The sequence below is a fragment of the Nyctereutes procyonoides genome, unplaced genomic scaffold (genome assembly GCF_905146905.1).
Source record: "Nyctereutes procyonoides isolate TBG_1078 unplaced genomic scaffold, NYPRO_anot_genome, whole genome shotgun sequence".
Classification (NCBI taxonomy): Eukaryota; Metazoa; Chordata; class Mammalia; order Carnivora; family Canidae; genus Nyctereutes; species Nyctereutes procyonoides.
In genome coordinates this window covers 64,379,881-64,397,011 of record NW_026575046.1, presented here as the reverse complement: position 1 = coordinate 64,397,011, position 17,131 = coordinate 64,379,881, and the positions used below count along the sequence as shown (strand labels likewise).

Sequence of the window (17,131 nt, the reverse complement as noted above, 5' to 3'; positions counted from 1 at the left end):
TCCAGTTAACATACAATATAATATTAGTTTCAGGTGTACAATATAGTGATTCAGCACTTCCGTACAATACCTGGTGCTCATCATGCCAACTAACCACATTTTTTTTTTTAATTTATGATAGTCACACACAGAGAGAGAGAGAGAGGCAGAGACACAGGCAGAGGGAGAAGCAGGCTCCATGCACCGGGAGCCCGACGTGGAACTCGATCCCGGGTCTCCAGGATCACGCCCTGGGCCAAAGGCAGGCGCCAAACCGCTGCGCCACCCAGGGATCCCCAACGACTAACCACATTTTAATTTAATTTAATTTATTTTACTTTTAAAAGATTTTATTTATTTATTCATGAGAGACACAGAGAGAGTCAGAGACATAGGCAGAGGGAGAAGCAGGCTCCCTGCAGGGCCTGATGTGGGACTCCATCCCAGGACCCCAACCTGAGTCAAAGGCAGATGCTCAATCACTAAGCCACCCAGCTGCTCCTCGACTAACCACATTTTAACTGCTAGTTTTAGTGGCTACCACATAGGACAGTGCAGTCCCAGAGCAGCAGGAAGTAGGTGACTAATCTGTACTCAAGTTATTGAAAAGTATATATTTTTTCTTCACAGGAAATATAACTTTTTAAAAAATCTTTCACAGGAAAGGAATAACAAAACATGCTGTTAATCATCATCCCCTTCCAGAGCAGCTGGATGAAATTTCTTCTACTAATGACAGCCATGAAAAAGACACAAGTTCCCAAAGGTAATAACACAAAGTGTACTTGTTTGCTTATTACACTTGATAATGGCAAAAGTATTTTTTCGTTTAGACTTGATACCTAGTCTTGTACTAATGAAATAAAACAATAATTTTTATCACATTTCAGTACCATTCAGTTTTCATTTTGGAACAGCTAATGGAAACATCATACTTATAACCCTTGAAAAGTAGTATTTTGACATACTTAAAAGCCAAGACTCCGAAAGAGTCTAACATCTGATTTTTAATCCTGGCTCTGCCACTTATTACCTGGGTAACAGTGGGCAAGTTACTTACCAGATAATAGTATCTCTTTTTTTTAAATTTTTATTTATTCATAATAGTCACAGAGAGAGAGAGAGAGAGAGAGAGAGAGAGAGAGGCAGAGACACAGGCAGAGGGAGAAGCAGGCTCCATGCACCGGGAGCCCGACGTGGGACTCGATCCCGGGTCTCCAGGATCGCGCCCTGGGCCAAAGGCAGGCGCTAAACCGCTGCGCCACCCAGGGATCCTGATAATAGTATCTCTTAAGGGGTATTGTGAATATAAATGAGGTAAAGTATGTAAAACTTGGCACGACTGACATAATGGGTTAATGAGTAAATATTAGCTGCAGTTATCATTTTAAGAAACAGAGCATACTGTAATTTCAAAGAGGGTTCTGAGAAGCAACGTGGTATCATAGAAAAATTATAGTCATAAAACCAGTTTTAAAAATCTAGAACCAGGGGCACCTGGGTGGCTCAGTCTATTAAGCATCTGCCTTTGGCTCAGGTAATGGTCTCAGGGTCCTGGGATTGAGCCTCAAGTCAGGCATCTTGCTCAGCGGGGAGTCTGTTTCTCTCCTCCCCTTCTGTCTCCTTCCCTGCTGTCTCCCTCTGTTGTTCTCTCTCTCAAATGCATAGGTAAAATGTTTAAAAATAAAAATTAAAATAAAAAAAGCAAAGCCTAAAACTCAATCTCAGATCATCTTTAAAAAATGGGGTTAATTGAGGTGTTTGGCTGGCTTAGTTGGAAGAGTATGCAACTCTTGATTTCAGGGTCATGAGTTTGAGCCCCACATTGAATGTAAAGTGTACTTAAATAAAAAAAAAAAAAACTTAAAAAAAATTTTAGATGGGGTCAGTTGACTTCTACATCACCAGGTTGTTGTGAGGATAAAATGGGATTATATCTATAAAAGTGCTTGGTAAACTGTAAAAGTGCCATACAAGTTCAAATATTACTGTTCATATTTCTGAAATGGTAAGTTGAATGTTAAAGTATTTGTTGCAAACTATGACTAGAATTATTTAGAATCACTGTTATCAATTCTGTAGGAATTAAGACTTTTCCATGTTTAAATATTAAATTCTTCATTTATTTTTGCTTCTGTGGATTGTATACATGCTTGCCACCTAGTAAATTGCTGAGTAGTTAATGCTACAGAAGCTTGAGAAAGTATAAGAATTTTTCTGTTTTCTCTCTTCTTCCAAATTTTGCATTTAGTGACTCTGACATTACACAAGAATCACCTTTTACATCAGCTGACACTGGGAATTCAAGATCTGCTTTTCTAAGCTATACAGGCACAGGGATCTCTACGGAAGGCAGCTCAGACTTCTCCTGGGGATATGGTGTGAGTTGTATGTTATTGGTCTGATGGAGTACTTGGGAGACTATTCTGGGAGTTAGGATTTGTCAGTTTTGTCAGTATATTTCATTCCTCACTCTTGAACATTGGTTTTTTACATTTTAATACTTCTCATCAGTTTTTACCCTCTTTCAGTATTTGCTGTTTTATGGATACAGTAGTTGATCCTTAAAAATGTTAGTGTTAGACTTAACATTAGTATGAAACTGGGCCCTGGGTCTACACCTTTTGCTTTGTGTAGTCCACTAATGTGTCTCTTCACCACTGTTACCAGTTGTTTAAATTATTCTTGGAACTTGATTATTAAGCTACTATAGACTGGGAAAATGATTATGATATATGATTAAATGAAAAAAGCAGATTAAAAATAATATGGATAGTGTGGTTCTGAGTTTACATATATTTTTGCTTATATACATATTAGAAAAAAGGACTAAAGATATCTGCCCAAAATGTTATTCAGTTATTTATTAGATGTTGAGAAGAGATTGAGTAATTAATTTATTTATTTACTTATTTATGGGTGTTTCCCATTATTAAATATTTTATTTATTTTTGTATGTTTTTTTATTGGAGTTCGATTTGCCAACATATAGTATAACACCCTGTGCTCATCCCATCAAGTGCCCCCGCCAGTGCCCATCACTCAGTCACCCCATCCCCCCACCCACCTCCCTTTCCACCACCCCTTGTTCATTTCCCATGAATCTCTCATGTTCTGTCACCCTCACCGATATTTCCCACTCATTTTCTCTCTTTTCCCCTTTAATCCCTTTCACTATTTTTTATATATTCCCCATATGAATACCATTATAAAATATTATTTTTAAAAGATCAAAACCTTAAAAGAAAATTTTATTTTTAAGATTTTATTTATTTATTCATGAGACACAGAGAGAGAGAGAGGCAGAGACACAGGCAGAGGGAGAAGCAGGCTCCATGCAGAGAGCCCAATGTGGGACTAAATCCCAGGCCTCCAGGATCACACCCTGGGCCAAAAGCAGTTGCTAAACTGCTGAGCCACCAGGCATCCCAAAAAGAAAATTTTAAAGTCACATTTTATGCATGTTTATTGCCTTGATGCAATAGGTATTTTTATTTCTGTGTCTTCTTTCAATTTATATTTAATTTAGCTGTAATCATGGTGTACATACAATGTTATACTCTGTTTTTATACTTTGTAAGCACTCTTCCACAATACTGACTTTATAGCATATCGTTGTTAACAACTTCTTTTCTTTACAAGGTCTGCTAATTGTTATAATCTATTATTATCACCATGAATTATTTTCCAGTCATTTGAATTTGGTTGTATAAACACTTTCCTTACTTAGTTGTATATGTGCATCCTATTTTGTGGTCTGCTTTTCCATTCACCATTATTCCATATAAACATTTCTTTTACTACTTCCATACCTCAATTTGAATAGCTATATATAGTTATATAATATCCCTAATATCATAATTGGAACTTTCCATTATTACCTGATGCTTGAGTTTTATTTTTCTTCATTCAATAGATATTTATTGAATACATCTGCTGTTAGACATTGTACTGGGGAATATAGGGTGAGTGAGATTCACATGATTGAATAGTCTAATGAGGGAGAGTAACAACAATAAGTAAAATACAAAAGGTGAGAAGTCCTCTAAGGAAGATGACAGGTTACTGAAATAGGACATTATAGGGGAGATTTACTTTAGATAGGATTATTAGATAGACATTATAGGGGAGATTTACTTTAGATAGGATTATTAGATAGATAGATCTGGGATTTACAGAAACAGGACATTATAGGGGAGATTTACTTTAGATAGGATTATTAGATAGACATTATAGGGGAGATTTACTTTATTTATTTTTTTTTGGAGATTTACTTTAGATAGGATTATTAGATAGATAGATCTGGGATTTACAGATTAAAAAGTTAACTACGTGAAGAGTGATAAAAAGAGCTTTCCAGACAGTTAACCAGCAGCATATGCAAAAGCCCAAAGGATGAAAAGAGTTTCATGTTTCCAAGGGAAAATGTTTGGTATGTTCATGGAACTGAAAAAAGGTTGGGGGATGGTCTCAGACAGAGAAAGCATAAATGAAATCAGAGAGGCAGGCAGGACTAGATCATATAAAGCCATAGTAAATAATTTAAATTTTATCCTAAGGGAAATAATTAATTTGATGGCTTATTGTGAAGTTTTAATGTACTAACTTTGTATTTCCATTAGTTGTCTCTATATTGCAATTAGTACTTCTTTATAAGTTATAAATGTCATACAAATGTATCCCTTTCCTTTGCTTTCCTTTTTTTATTTACTGCACAGCAGATTTTTTTAAAGATCAAATATTACCATTTCCCTTTTTTTAAAAAGATTTATTTATTTATGATAGACGGAGAGAGAGAGAGAGAGAGGGGTAGAGACACAGGAGGAGGGAGAAGCAGGCTCCATGTCGGGAGCTTGATGTAGGACTCGATCCCAGGACTCCAGGATCGCGCCCTGGGCCAAAGGCAGGTGCTAAACCGCTGAGCCACCCAGGGATCCCCACCATTTCACTTTCGACCTTCACATCTACTACTACTACTTCTTTTTACTACCTTCATTTTTATACGTCAGGATTTTATCTTTAGTAAGATGGAATATTGCACTATTCTTCTTAATAGCATTTGTAGAATATTATGTTTATCCTTTTAACTTACCATACTTTTTAAATAATATATGGTGTGAGGTATGAATTAAGTTTTTATACTGTTGAACCTATTTTGTTTGATCCACTTTTCTATATTTGATTTAAAATCATGTCATTTTCAAAAAAAAATAAAATCATGTCATTTTCATTATATTTTTAAAATCTTTAGGGCAAATTTACCAATGTTCATTAAACAACGTATATTATTTAGTATTTGTGTCCTAATACTTACCTCTTAAGCTTAATTTTATTTTCGCTTGCATCAAATTTTATAAAATATTCATCAGGAATTTAATTGGTCTAGCATTGTAACTTTATATTAGGGAAGATGTAGAGAGGATTAAAATTTACTGAATATTTAGTAGATGCCAGGCACTGTGCTAAATATATATACACATTTCAATCATTTTTCATCTTAGTATTCTAGCTAGAAATATAGTTCTTTTTTTTGAAATATAGTTCTTTTATTTAGATCTTTTTTTAGTTCTCTTTATCATTTTATTTTTCCCTTTGAGTAAAATCTCAAGTAAGGTTTATTCTAAGAAATGTACCTGCAAATGTAATATATTTAGCATCGATTAATTAAATGAAAAAGTATGATCAAACCTATAGATGCTGGAAAAATATTCAATACATTTCAAAAAGCATTCCTTATGAGAATTCTCAGTAAGCAAGGAGGAAACCCTTGAGACTTGATGACTATTTGCCAATTGAATAGCAAAAATCAGTTTGAATGTCAAAACATTAAAGCTATTTCAATTAAAGGAACCAGACAAGATTTCTTTATTAACAAATTTAATTTATTCCTTTGCTAACTTTATACATTTTAATTATTTTTATTTTTACATAAAGTTTGTCATATACACTGTATAGTGCCAGTTGTTTTTCTACTTAATATATTTTGAAGAATATTTATATTATAAAAAATTTACTTGTTCTTTAATAGTTGCATACTCATTGCTATTACCAAAAAATGCATTTATAATACTGTATAATACTGTACATATACTATTTTACATAGATGTGGATATATCCAAGGATAACCTTCTAGAGGTGGAACTGCTGGTCAAAAGATACATGCTTTTGTAATTTTGAAAGCTGTTGCCAAGTTGGCCTCTGTAGAAGTTGTTCTAATCTGCAGTCTCATCAGGAATATATGAAGAGCCTGTTTTCCTATACTCTTGACCAAAACAGTGAATTATCAAACTTTTAAATCAGACTTTTAGGTTTAAAAAAAGGTATCTGATTGCTATTGGGTAGGTTAGACAGAAAAAAAAATTGCACAACTTAGAAATCGTGTGTGTGTGAGAGAGAGAAATGGTACCCAGATCAAGATATAGACAATCAGCACCCTAGATACCTCTTGCAACCCCCCAAATAACCACTATTCTGACCTTTGTCACTAGTTTTTTTTATTATTGCCCTTCATATAAATGGTATCATCTGTATGTACTCTTTGTATCTGGCTTCTTATGCTCAGCATTATGTTTGGAGAGTTCCATAGATGATGATGCACATATTTGTAGTATTTGACTTGCCTGTTTATATTTCATATCCATTTATTTTTTATTGTTTTCATATTAATAGGAGTTCTTTATCTTTTAGATTGGGGTGAGTGTACTTTTTCGATAAAGTAGAAATATTTTAGACTTTGTAGGCTCCATCAGGACCCTCAACTCTGTCACTGTAGTGAGAAGGCAACCATAGATAATGGGTAAATAAATGGGTGTGACTATACCAATGAAACTTTATTTACAAAACAAGCTGGTCATAGTTTTTGGAACCCTGTCTAGAAATGTTTATAACAGAGACTGTCAGATACCTACATTATATCCACTCTCCCTGTAGAACTTCAGGTATTGTACCTAGTTGAAAATTTATTTCTCAGCCTCTTACAGGTAGTGGTAGCTAATGAATTGTACACAGAAGTCAGGAGATGGAGCTTTCTGGAATGCTTTTTTTCCCATTTACTCCCTTTCTCCTAATTCCTGCCTGGAACATGGAACTATGGCTAAAGGTACAGCAGGCATCTTGGACCATTAAGTGTCATTGAGAATGGAAATGATAGAAGAAACTGAGTTTTTGATATCTGTGGAGCTACCATATCAGCTTTTTAATGCCTACCCCTAGACTAATTTTTTTAAAAAGGCCTCTTTTTATTTTTTAAAGATTTATTTATTTATGATAGAGAGAGAGAGAGGCATAGGCAGAGGGAGAAGCAGGCTCCATGCCGGGAGCCCGACGCGGGACTCGATCCCGGGACTCCAGGATGCGCCCTGGGCCAAAGGCAGGCGCCAAACCGCTGAGCCATGCAGGGATCCCTAGACTAATTGTTTTAATGAGAAAAATAAACTTTTACTTTGTTTAAGCCACTGTTAATTGCTTTTGTTAGTCGTAGCAATCACACATTCATCCTTTGTTAAATATATTACAAATATCTTTTCCGAGTGTGTGGCTTTTATAGTTTTCACATTTAGGTCCATAATCCACCTGGAATTGTTTTTTTGTATATGGTTCACAGCAGGAACATAATTTTAATTTTTCCATATGGATAATGAATTTTTTTTTAGCACCATTTACTGACTAATTCAGGATTTCTAAGCAGGGGCATTTTGGGCATCTTGGATATGGCTATTATACAGAAATGTCTCATGCCTAGCAAGATGTTTAGTATTCATTATCCCTTCATATTAAATACCTGGAGCACCCCTTGGTCATTGTGATCACTAAAAATGTAGACGTAACTTTTTCAACCCTTCCACAGAAGGTAGTATCATTTCCCACAGAATCATTACATCCTCTCTCCACTGCTCTGCTGTGCTGCCTCTGTTATAGATTAAGTTTTAAAATATGGAAGGGTCTGGTCTGTCCTAAACTCATAAAACTGGTTTTAATTAAACTATAGCTTTATAATAATCCAAAATAATCTGGTAGGGAACTCTTACTGCATTGTTCATAATTGTCTTGGCCAATCCTTGTCAGGTTAGAATCTGATTATTAAATTGCATAGGTCATTTTGGGGAGGACTGCTATCTTAATGATACTGAGTTTTCCTATTCATGAATTTGATATATAAATCTTTTCATTTTTTAAAAAGTTTATTTATTTAAGTAATCTCTATACTCAATAGGGGCTTGAACTCTTGACCCCAAGATCAACACTCAACATGCTCCTCTGACTGAGCCAGCCAGGCTCTCCATAAGTCTTTTCATTTAATATCAGTTTCTTTAATATCTTTTAATAAATTGTTATAATTCTGTCCATAAAGGTCCATTTGTTGAAGATTTATTCCTAGGTACCTTATATAATACAATATTAAAAATTACATTTTTAATCTATTTATTATTGTTATATGGGTGTATGGTACCTGTTTTTTAAGGTAACTGAGTTCTTTTTTTTTTTTTTTATTGATTTACTTTTTGACCCAGCAAGACCATTTCTGGGTTTTTTTTTTTAATAAATTAATTTTATTGGTGTTCAATTTACCAACATACAGAATAACACCCAGTGCTCATCCCGTCAAGTGTCCCCCTCAGTGCCCGTCACCCATTCACCCCCACCCCCCGCCCTCCTCCCCTTCCACCACCCCTAGTTCATTTCCCAGAGTTAGGAGTCTTTATGTTCTGTGTCCCTTTCTGATATTTCCCACACATTTCTTCTCCCTTCCCTTATATTCCCTTTCACTATTATTCATATTCCCCAAATGAATGAGAACATACACTGTTTGTCTTTCTCCGATTGACTTACTTCACTCAGCATAATACCCTCCAGTTCCATCCACGTTGAAGCAAATGGTGGGTATCTGTCGTTTCTAATGGCTGAGTAATATTCCATTGTATACATAAACCACATCTTTATCCATTCATCTTTCGATGGACACCGAGGCTCCTTCCACAGTTTGGCTATTGTGGACATGGCTGCTAGAAACATCGGGGTGCAGGTGTCCCGGCGTTTCATTGCATCTGAATCTTTGGGGTAAATCCCTAACAGTGCAATTGCTGGGTCATAGAGGTAACTGAGTTCTGTGATAATGTTGGCCTCTAGCAAAAATTTATATTCTTTGTCATGTTTTTAAAACTTCTAATATTGTACTTACATATTTTAATAGATTTCTCCTCTATTTAATATTAGATTTAACTTTCACTGGACTTTCTTTTTTTTTTACTGTGATATTAATTTATGTAATACAGAATTTACTCTTTTAAAGTGAACAGTGAAGTGGTTTTTAGTATATTCACAAAGTTGTGTAATCATTACTAGTGACTAATTTTGGGACATTTGTATTACCCCCCCAAAGAGGTCCCATACACATTAGCTATCACTCTGCACTCCTCCTGCCCCCCAGCCCCCTGAGAACCACCAATCTGCCTTCTGTCTGTGTGGACTTGCCTATTCTGACATTTCATACAAATGAATCATACAATGTGACCTTTTGTGTCTGGCTTATTGCATCTAACATTATTTTCAAGATTTAGCCATGTTTTAGCATGTGTCAGAACTTCTTTTTTATTGATGAATATACTTCCAAAAATACTGAAGTTTTGTTCATCTATTCATTAGTTGATGGACATTTGGATGGTTTTGTTTTTTTGGCTATTATGAATAATTCCATTCTGAGTATTTGTGTACAAATTTTTCTATAGGCATATGTTTTGAATATTCTTAGGTATATAACTAGGAGTGGGATTGCTAGGTCATATGAAAACTATTTTATTTTTTTGAAGAATACATTTATCATTGACCTTTATTGCAATGATTGTGTTTTCAAGGTTTTTAATTATTATATAGATAATGTTGGTATTTTCCTTGTATTACACAAACACTTCATTGCAGGTATCACATGTAAGAGTAGGTAAGTCCTTTGAATTCCATTTTTTTAAGGTTGTGTCTTAATGAAATCTAAAGTCTGAGATCAGAGTTGCAAATGCTATGTACAGTATTTTCTTAAAAACTTGAAACAACCTCAAATTTACAGGAAAGTTACAAGTACACTACAAAGAACTATTTTTCATGACCATCTTGAGAGCAAGTTACTGACATGATTCCCCCTCATACTAAAGATTTTTGTATGTATTTTCTTCAAACAAGGACACTACATGACCAGAGTGTAAGCATCAAATTCTGGAAACCAACAGTGATACATGGCTACCATCTAATCCTCTAGACCTCATTAAAATTTCACTAGTTATCCCAATAATATCCTTTATAGCAAAAGTTCACTTAACGTTGTTATGTCTCTTTAGTTTCCATCTGTGATATCACAGGTATGAGCTTGTTTTCCTTATTGCATTCTATTTGGTGGCACATGGTTCCATTTGTCCTATTACTGATGATGTTCACTTTGATCACTTAATTAAGGTCTGGTGTCTTACACCTTAATTTTTTCTGTTGTTTCAGAGTATTTTGTGGAGGGCTGCCTGCATGGCTCAGATGGTTGAGTATCTGCCTTCAGCTTAGGTCATGATCCCAACACCCTGGGATTGCCCAAGTTGAGTTGGGCTCCTTGCTCAGCAGGGAGTCTGCTTCTCCTGCTCCCTTTGCCCCTTCCTTTGCTCGTGCTCCCCCTGCCAAAAAAATAAATAAGTAAAATATTTTTTTAAAAAGTATTTTGTGGAGAGGTGACTTTGAAATTATGTAGCTGCTATCCTATTCCTCATCAAACTTTCAATTTTTGAATTTATTTACATCAGCGTAGATTCGCGGATTCCTATTTTATTCAGTGAGTTATGTCATTATCATTATTTATTTTGAAGTTCATATTGTCCCAGCTTTTAGCCAGTAGAAGTCCCTTCGTATGGCAGAAGCCAGTAGGACATATTGACATGTTCTCATCTCACTTTCTGGCACAAGATACTCGAGACTTATTTTGTACTTTCTTTGGCCCAGCGCTGGAATCAGCCACTTCTCTAAGGAGCCCTGATTCCTTTTAGTGCCACATTTAGAAACAAATATTTGGGTGCTAAGTATGTTCATTGCTTTTTAGTTGTCCCTGAAGACCCTCTCAGTGGACAGGACTAGGGAATCTATGTATTTCCCCTATTCCATTCTGACATGACAAAGTTTATTCTAGTTTTTTCCTCTTTCATATTTGTAACTTCTTTCTTTGATACTAAGCAACCTGGATTCTATTATCCTTAATATATTTACTTATTTGATAAATGCCCCTGAATGTAACCAGTTTCCTACTAATGCCTTTCTTACTTCACAAATGTTTTAATACCTTATACTGGGTCACTACCCCCTGTACCCTTTCACCCATTGGATGTTGTTCTCACCCTGCTCAGAGCCAGACACCCATAGTAGTCCTGACTTCCATACAGGTACCTTCTTCACCCTTCTTGGACTATCACCATGTGTGAGGCTGCCTGCTCTCCACATAGCCTTCTCTCTATTCTGGTACCATCATTACAAGCAGGTTGCCTTCCACATGGACATCCTCTTCATCTTACTTGTGCTCAAATACTCTGCAACAACCTACTCTCCAGCCTAAAAACACCCACTATGACACTGTACTTTCAAAGTCATGCCAGTATACATCCCATCTTACATGCTCTTCTTACAAGATATTGATACTTCTCCATTGAGAGTTTTTTCCTCTTGAATGTGAATGACTGTTTGGCTCAATCAGTAGCATGCAGTGAATGTGACGCTGTATAATTTTCTAGATTAGAAGGTAACACAGCTTCTGCCTGCCTCTGTTTCTCTCTCTCTCTTTCTCTCTCTCTCTCTCTCTCGATACTTGACCTGGAATCCAGCCACCATATTGTGAGGAAGTTCAGACCAGACCACATGGGAAAACCCATGTGGAGATGAACTGAAGCCCCCAGCTAAAAGCCAGCATCAACTGCTAGATATTTGAGTGAATGAGCATTCAAATGAATTCAGGTCCAAGCTTTTAAATTTTTCAACTGATATCTCAGATATTGTGGAGATCTCTAAAAATTCCTGACCTATGTAAACCTGAGGAAATAATACATGATGCTGTTTTAAGTCATTAAATTTTAGAGTAATTTGCTACACTGCCAAAGTAACTAGAACACCCCTCTTGCATTGCTCAGGGTCAAGAAAACTGCTTAGATGCAGGCCATCTTCCTACACAGACACCTTCATTACTGTGCTTGGGTTCCAATTTCATATACCAGAGTGCCCTCCCAGGTTGGTTGATGCTTTCCTTATTCTGTTCTGGCTTTGAAAACCCTATGTTGGGTGTCGCTTGAAGCATTGGATAATAGGCAACACATATCTACAGTCCCTGAGAGAAGGGAAACTCATAAGGTGGGCCCCTGGTTCCTGATTGGAGATAATTTTCTGACTATCCATTTGTGAGCTCAAGTCCAAACAAGGCATGGTGATTCCATTGTGCTGAGGAACAGAGATCAGCATTCATGGAAGATGAAGCAGCTGGAATATGCAAGGCTAGGGGGAGATAAAGAGCATCAGAAATTGTAAATAAGTGGGTAAATATAAAAGTGTATATTTTCTGGTGATTTATAATTTATGCAAGATGGAATTTATACTTGTAGAAGTAAAAGAGACAAATACAGCTGAAAGGATCGGTGATCGTAAATGGAATTATACTGTTTTAATGTTATTACATTTATGAAATAGGAAAGAGAAATTATCAAGAGAGAAATGGGAAGTATGAAGAAGGAGGTATAAAGTGGTAAAATATTGACTCTAACTAGACTTTGATAGGTTAGAAATGCATATTATTAGTTATAGGACAAGCATTAACAATTATAATAAGAATAACCTAAGAGGGCAGCCCTGGTGGCGCAGTGGTTTAGCACCGCCTGCAGCCTAGGGCATGATCCTGGAGACCCGGGATCGAGTCCCACGTCGGGCACCCTGCGTGGAGCCTGCTTCTCTCTCTGCCTGTGTCTCTGCCTCTCTCTCTCTCTCTCTGTGTCTCTATGAATGAATAAATAAAATCTTAAAAAAAAAGATGCCAATGCCAATTGGGGAAATAAAATGGAATACTAACTGATATTTCATTTGTTAATCAAATAAGTCAAAGGAAAAAGAAAAAAGGAAAGAATCAAGAGAGGACCAAAAAACAGAAGGGACAAATAGAAAAGAAATAGCAAGATGGTAGATTTCAATTCAACAATTAAAACAAATGTAAATGGATTAAATACTCCAATTAAAAGCAGAGATTGTCAGAATGGATAAAAAAGCAAGGTTCAACTGTATACTATGTAGAAGAGATGCATCATAAATATATAGTCACAAATAGGTTGATATTTAACGGCTAGAGAAAGATACATCACGAACACGGTCGGCTGACATGGTTATATTAATATGAGAGGAAATAAACTTGAAAATACGGAGTTTGTCCTAGGAAAGAGGAATATTTCCTAGTGATAAGAGGCAATTTGTTTTAGTTCAGGCTGCCACAATGAGATACCATAGATTGTGTGGCTTAAACACCAGCCACTTGTTTTCTCATTATTCTGGAGGCTAGAAATCCAAAAGCAAGGTGCCATCCAGGTTGGTTTGTGGTGAGGCCTCTCCTCCTGGAATACTGTATCCTCACATGGCCTTGCTTGTAGGCATGTGCACAGGTGGAGTGATCTCTGGTATCTCTTCCTCTTCTTACAAGAACCATCAGTCCCTCAGATTAGAGTTCCACCCTTACCCTTTTTTTCCCAAATTTTTATTTATTTATTTTAATTTAATTTTTTAAAGTTTTTTTTAAAGATTTCTTTAAAGATTTACATACAACACCTCGTGCTCATCACAGCAAGTGCCCTACTTAGTCTCCATCACCTATTTAACCCATCCCCCCCTTTCCTTCTGGTAACCCTCAGTTTGTTCTGTATAGTTTAGAGCTTATGACCTCATTTAACCTAATATCCTTTTTAAAAGCTCCGTTTCTAAATACAATCACATTGTGGGTTAGGCTTCAACATAGGAGGACACAATTCAGTCTATAATGCAATCGACCAGGAAGACATAACAATTCTAAATAAGTACACATCTAATAGAATTTCAGTATGGATGAAGAAAGATGAAGAATGGAATACTATCAGCCATAATCAAAAAAATGAAATCTTGCCCTTTTCAATGTCATGGATGGAACTAGAGGATATAATGCTAAGTGAAATAAGCCAATCAGAAAAAGAGTTATCATATGATCTCATATGTGGAATTTAAGAAACAAAACAGAGGATCATAGGGGAAGAGAGGAAAGAATAAAACAAGATGAAATCTGGGAGACAAAAAAAAATCTGGGAGACAAACCATAAGAAACTCTTAATTATAGGAAACAAACTGAAGGTTGCTGGAAGGGGGAGGGAGGGCGGGGATAGGGCAACTGGGTGATGAACTTAAGGAGGACTCGTGATGTAATGAGCACTAGGTATTATATAAGTCTGATGAATCACTGACCTCTACCTCTGAAACCAATAATATATTGGTTATATATTAATTAATTGAATTTAAATAAAAATTTAAAAACTCACAAAAGGATAACAAAAAAAGAAAACTGATAAAATTAAAGAGATGGATTGGTGAACTCACAATTATTGTTGAAGCTTTTAATAATTAATAGAACAATTAGAAAATCAGTAAAAAATATACAAGATCTGATGCTATACCCAGTAAATACAGAGTACATATTCTTCTGAAGCACACGTGTAATGTTCACAAGTACAGACTATATGGTGGACTGTAAAATGTCTCAATAATATTCAAAAGATTAAATTTCACAGAATATATTCTCTGACCACAACAGAATTAAATTAGAAATCAGTAACAATAACATACCTAGAAAACCCCCAAATATTTGGAAGTTAAACAACACGCTTCCAAATATCAAATTACAAGGAAAATTAGAGGGTATTTTGAATTACATAATAATAAAAACACAAAATATCAAAATATTTAGGTGCTACTAATGTACTTTTTACAAGGAAGTTTGTAGCTTTTTTTAAGATTTTATTTATTTATTCATGAGAGACATATACAGAGAGAGGCACAGAGACATAGGCAGAGGGAGAACTGTGTGGAGCCTGATACAGGACTTGATCCCAGGACCCCAGGATCATGACCTGAGACAAAGGCAGGTACTCAACCACTGAATCACCCAGGTGCCCCAGAAGTTTGTAGCTTTAATTTTTTAAAGATTTTTATTTATTCATGAGAGAGAGAGAGAGTGGTAGAGACATAGGCAGAAGCAGGCTCCCCACAAGGAGCCAGACGTGGGACTCGATCGCACACTCTGGGATCACGCCCTGAGTCGAAGGCAGACACTCAATCACTGAGCCACCCAGGTGTCCCAGAAGTATGTAGCTTTAAACACCTATTTTATTTTATTTATTTATTTTTGATTTTATTTATTTATTTATTCATGAAAGACAGAGAGAGGGAGAGAGATGCAGAGACACAGGCAGAGGGAGAAGCAGGCTCCATTCTGGAAACCCGACGTGTGACTAGATCCTGGGTCTCCGGGATCAGGCCCCATGCCAAAGGCGGCACTAAACCGCTGAGCCACCCAGGCCAAAACACCTATTTTAGAAAAGAATACAGCTTTGAATGAATAATTTGTTTCTACCTTAAGATACTGGGAAAGAATAAACCCAAAGAAGAATGAAGGAAATAAGAGCAAAAATCAGTGAAACAGAAAACAAATAAAAGAAAATGAGGAAATCCAAGAGTTGATCCTTAGAAAAGATTAATAATTAATAAACTCTCTGGAGATAGTGGTTAAGAAAAAGCAAGGAAACACAAATCACAAATACCATGAATGAAAGAGGAAAGATCACCTCAAATCCTATAGACATTAAGACTATTAGTAGTAGGAACAATTTTATGCTTCTAAAACTTAGATAAAATGAGCAAATCCCTTTAAAAATCTGAATAGTTGTAAAATTCGTAAGGAAACTGAATCAACTCTCTTAGAGAAAGTTTTAGGCCTAGGTGGTTTCACTACTGAATCTATCATGCACTTTTTATGGAAGAAATAATAGTCACACAAGCTTTTTCAAAGAAATAGTAGCATTTTTAATTTACATTATGAGGCCAGCATAATATTGATGCCGCAAACCTGACAAAAACATGTCATAAAAGAAAATTATGGAGTGGGACTTCTAGTTTGGCAGAATGAATAGCTTGACAAGTCTTCTTCCCCCAAAGCAGCAATAAAACTCGATAAAATAGTCAAAGCAACCATTTTAGGAAATTGACGAAAGGTACTTAACAAAGCAAAGCAGTTATTCATTAAAATCAGCAGAACCATGTGTTAATAACAGTGAGAGCCTGTACAGAGGGACAAGCTGTGATAACTAGCAGCTTCACTACCAGAGAGGACTCAGTAGTTCGGAGCGGAACTTGGACAAACTTCTATACCCAATGCCATCATTAATAACAGTAGCAAACTCAATGGTGTACAAACGAGGCAAAATAGTGGCTCAGATAATCTGTGGATTTTGTACTGGCTAGGGCAAAGAAAATCAATTGTCAGACTATCCAGAAATTTACCAAGGAGATCTGGGAAATAAGGTAGTCATAGTGGTCTGATAAACTCTCCACATATCCAAACAGCATGCAAATATAGAGATCATGAAAGGACACAAAAATTAAAAGCCAAGGCAGACAAAATAAACAGAATACTACTATAGAAACACAAAGACATTTCATAATGATAAAAAGGCCAATTCATCAGGAAAATAAAGCAATTACAAATATATACACACTAATAATCACGCCTTAAAGTACATAAAGTAAAATTTGAGAGAAGTGAAGGAGAAACAAACCACACAATTATAGCCAGAGACTTCAATACACTACTCCCAATACTTGATAGAACAACTAGACAGAAAATCAGCAAGCATACTGAAGACTTGAACAACACTATTAACAAACTTGACCTAACATTCCACCCAAAGACAAAAGAATATATATTCTATATATAAAACAAATTTCATAACCCTACAAGGACTGTAACTATACAAGGTATGTTCTCTAACCACACTGGAATTAAGTTAGAAATCGAAACCTAGAAATTTGGGATATTCTCAAATATTTGGAAAATTAAGCAGTTCTTTTTTAATTAACTGATGGGTTGAAG

General features: G+C 35.8%; 1 protein-coding gene across 4 annotated transcripts in view; it reads left to right on the top strand.

The window, feature by feature from the left end:
- The window catches only part of FAM149B1 (family with sequence similarity 149 member B1), a 71,391-nt gene that overhangs the window by 4,782 nt on the left and 49,478 nt on the right, over positions 1 to 17,131 (top strand). For 2 of the 4 annotated variants that reach the window (XM_055324945.1, XM_055324944.1), the window contains exons 2-3: positions 641 to 745; positions 2,231 to 2,360. In XM_055324945.1, coding sequence (XP_055180920.1) covers positions 641 to 745; positions 2,231 to 2,360 — 235 coding nt within the window. Of the gene's footprint in view, positions 1 to 640; positions 746 to 2,228; positions 2,361 to 17,131 lie in introns of those variants that run through there. The other 2 variants (XM_055324947.1, XM_055324946.1) reach the window with 2 other exon arrangements.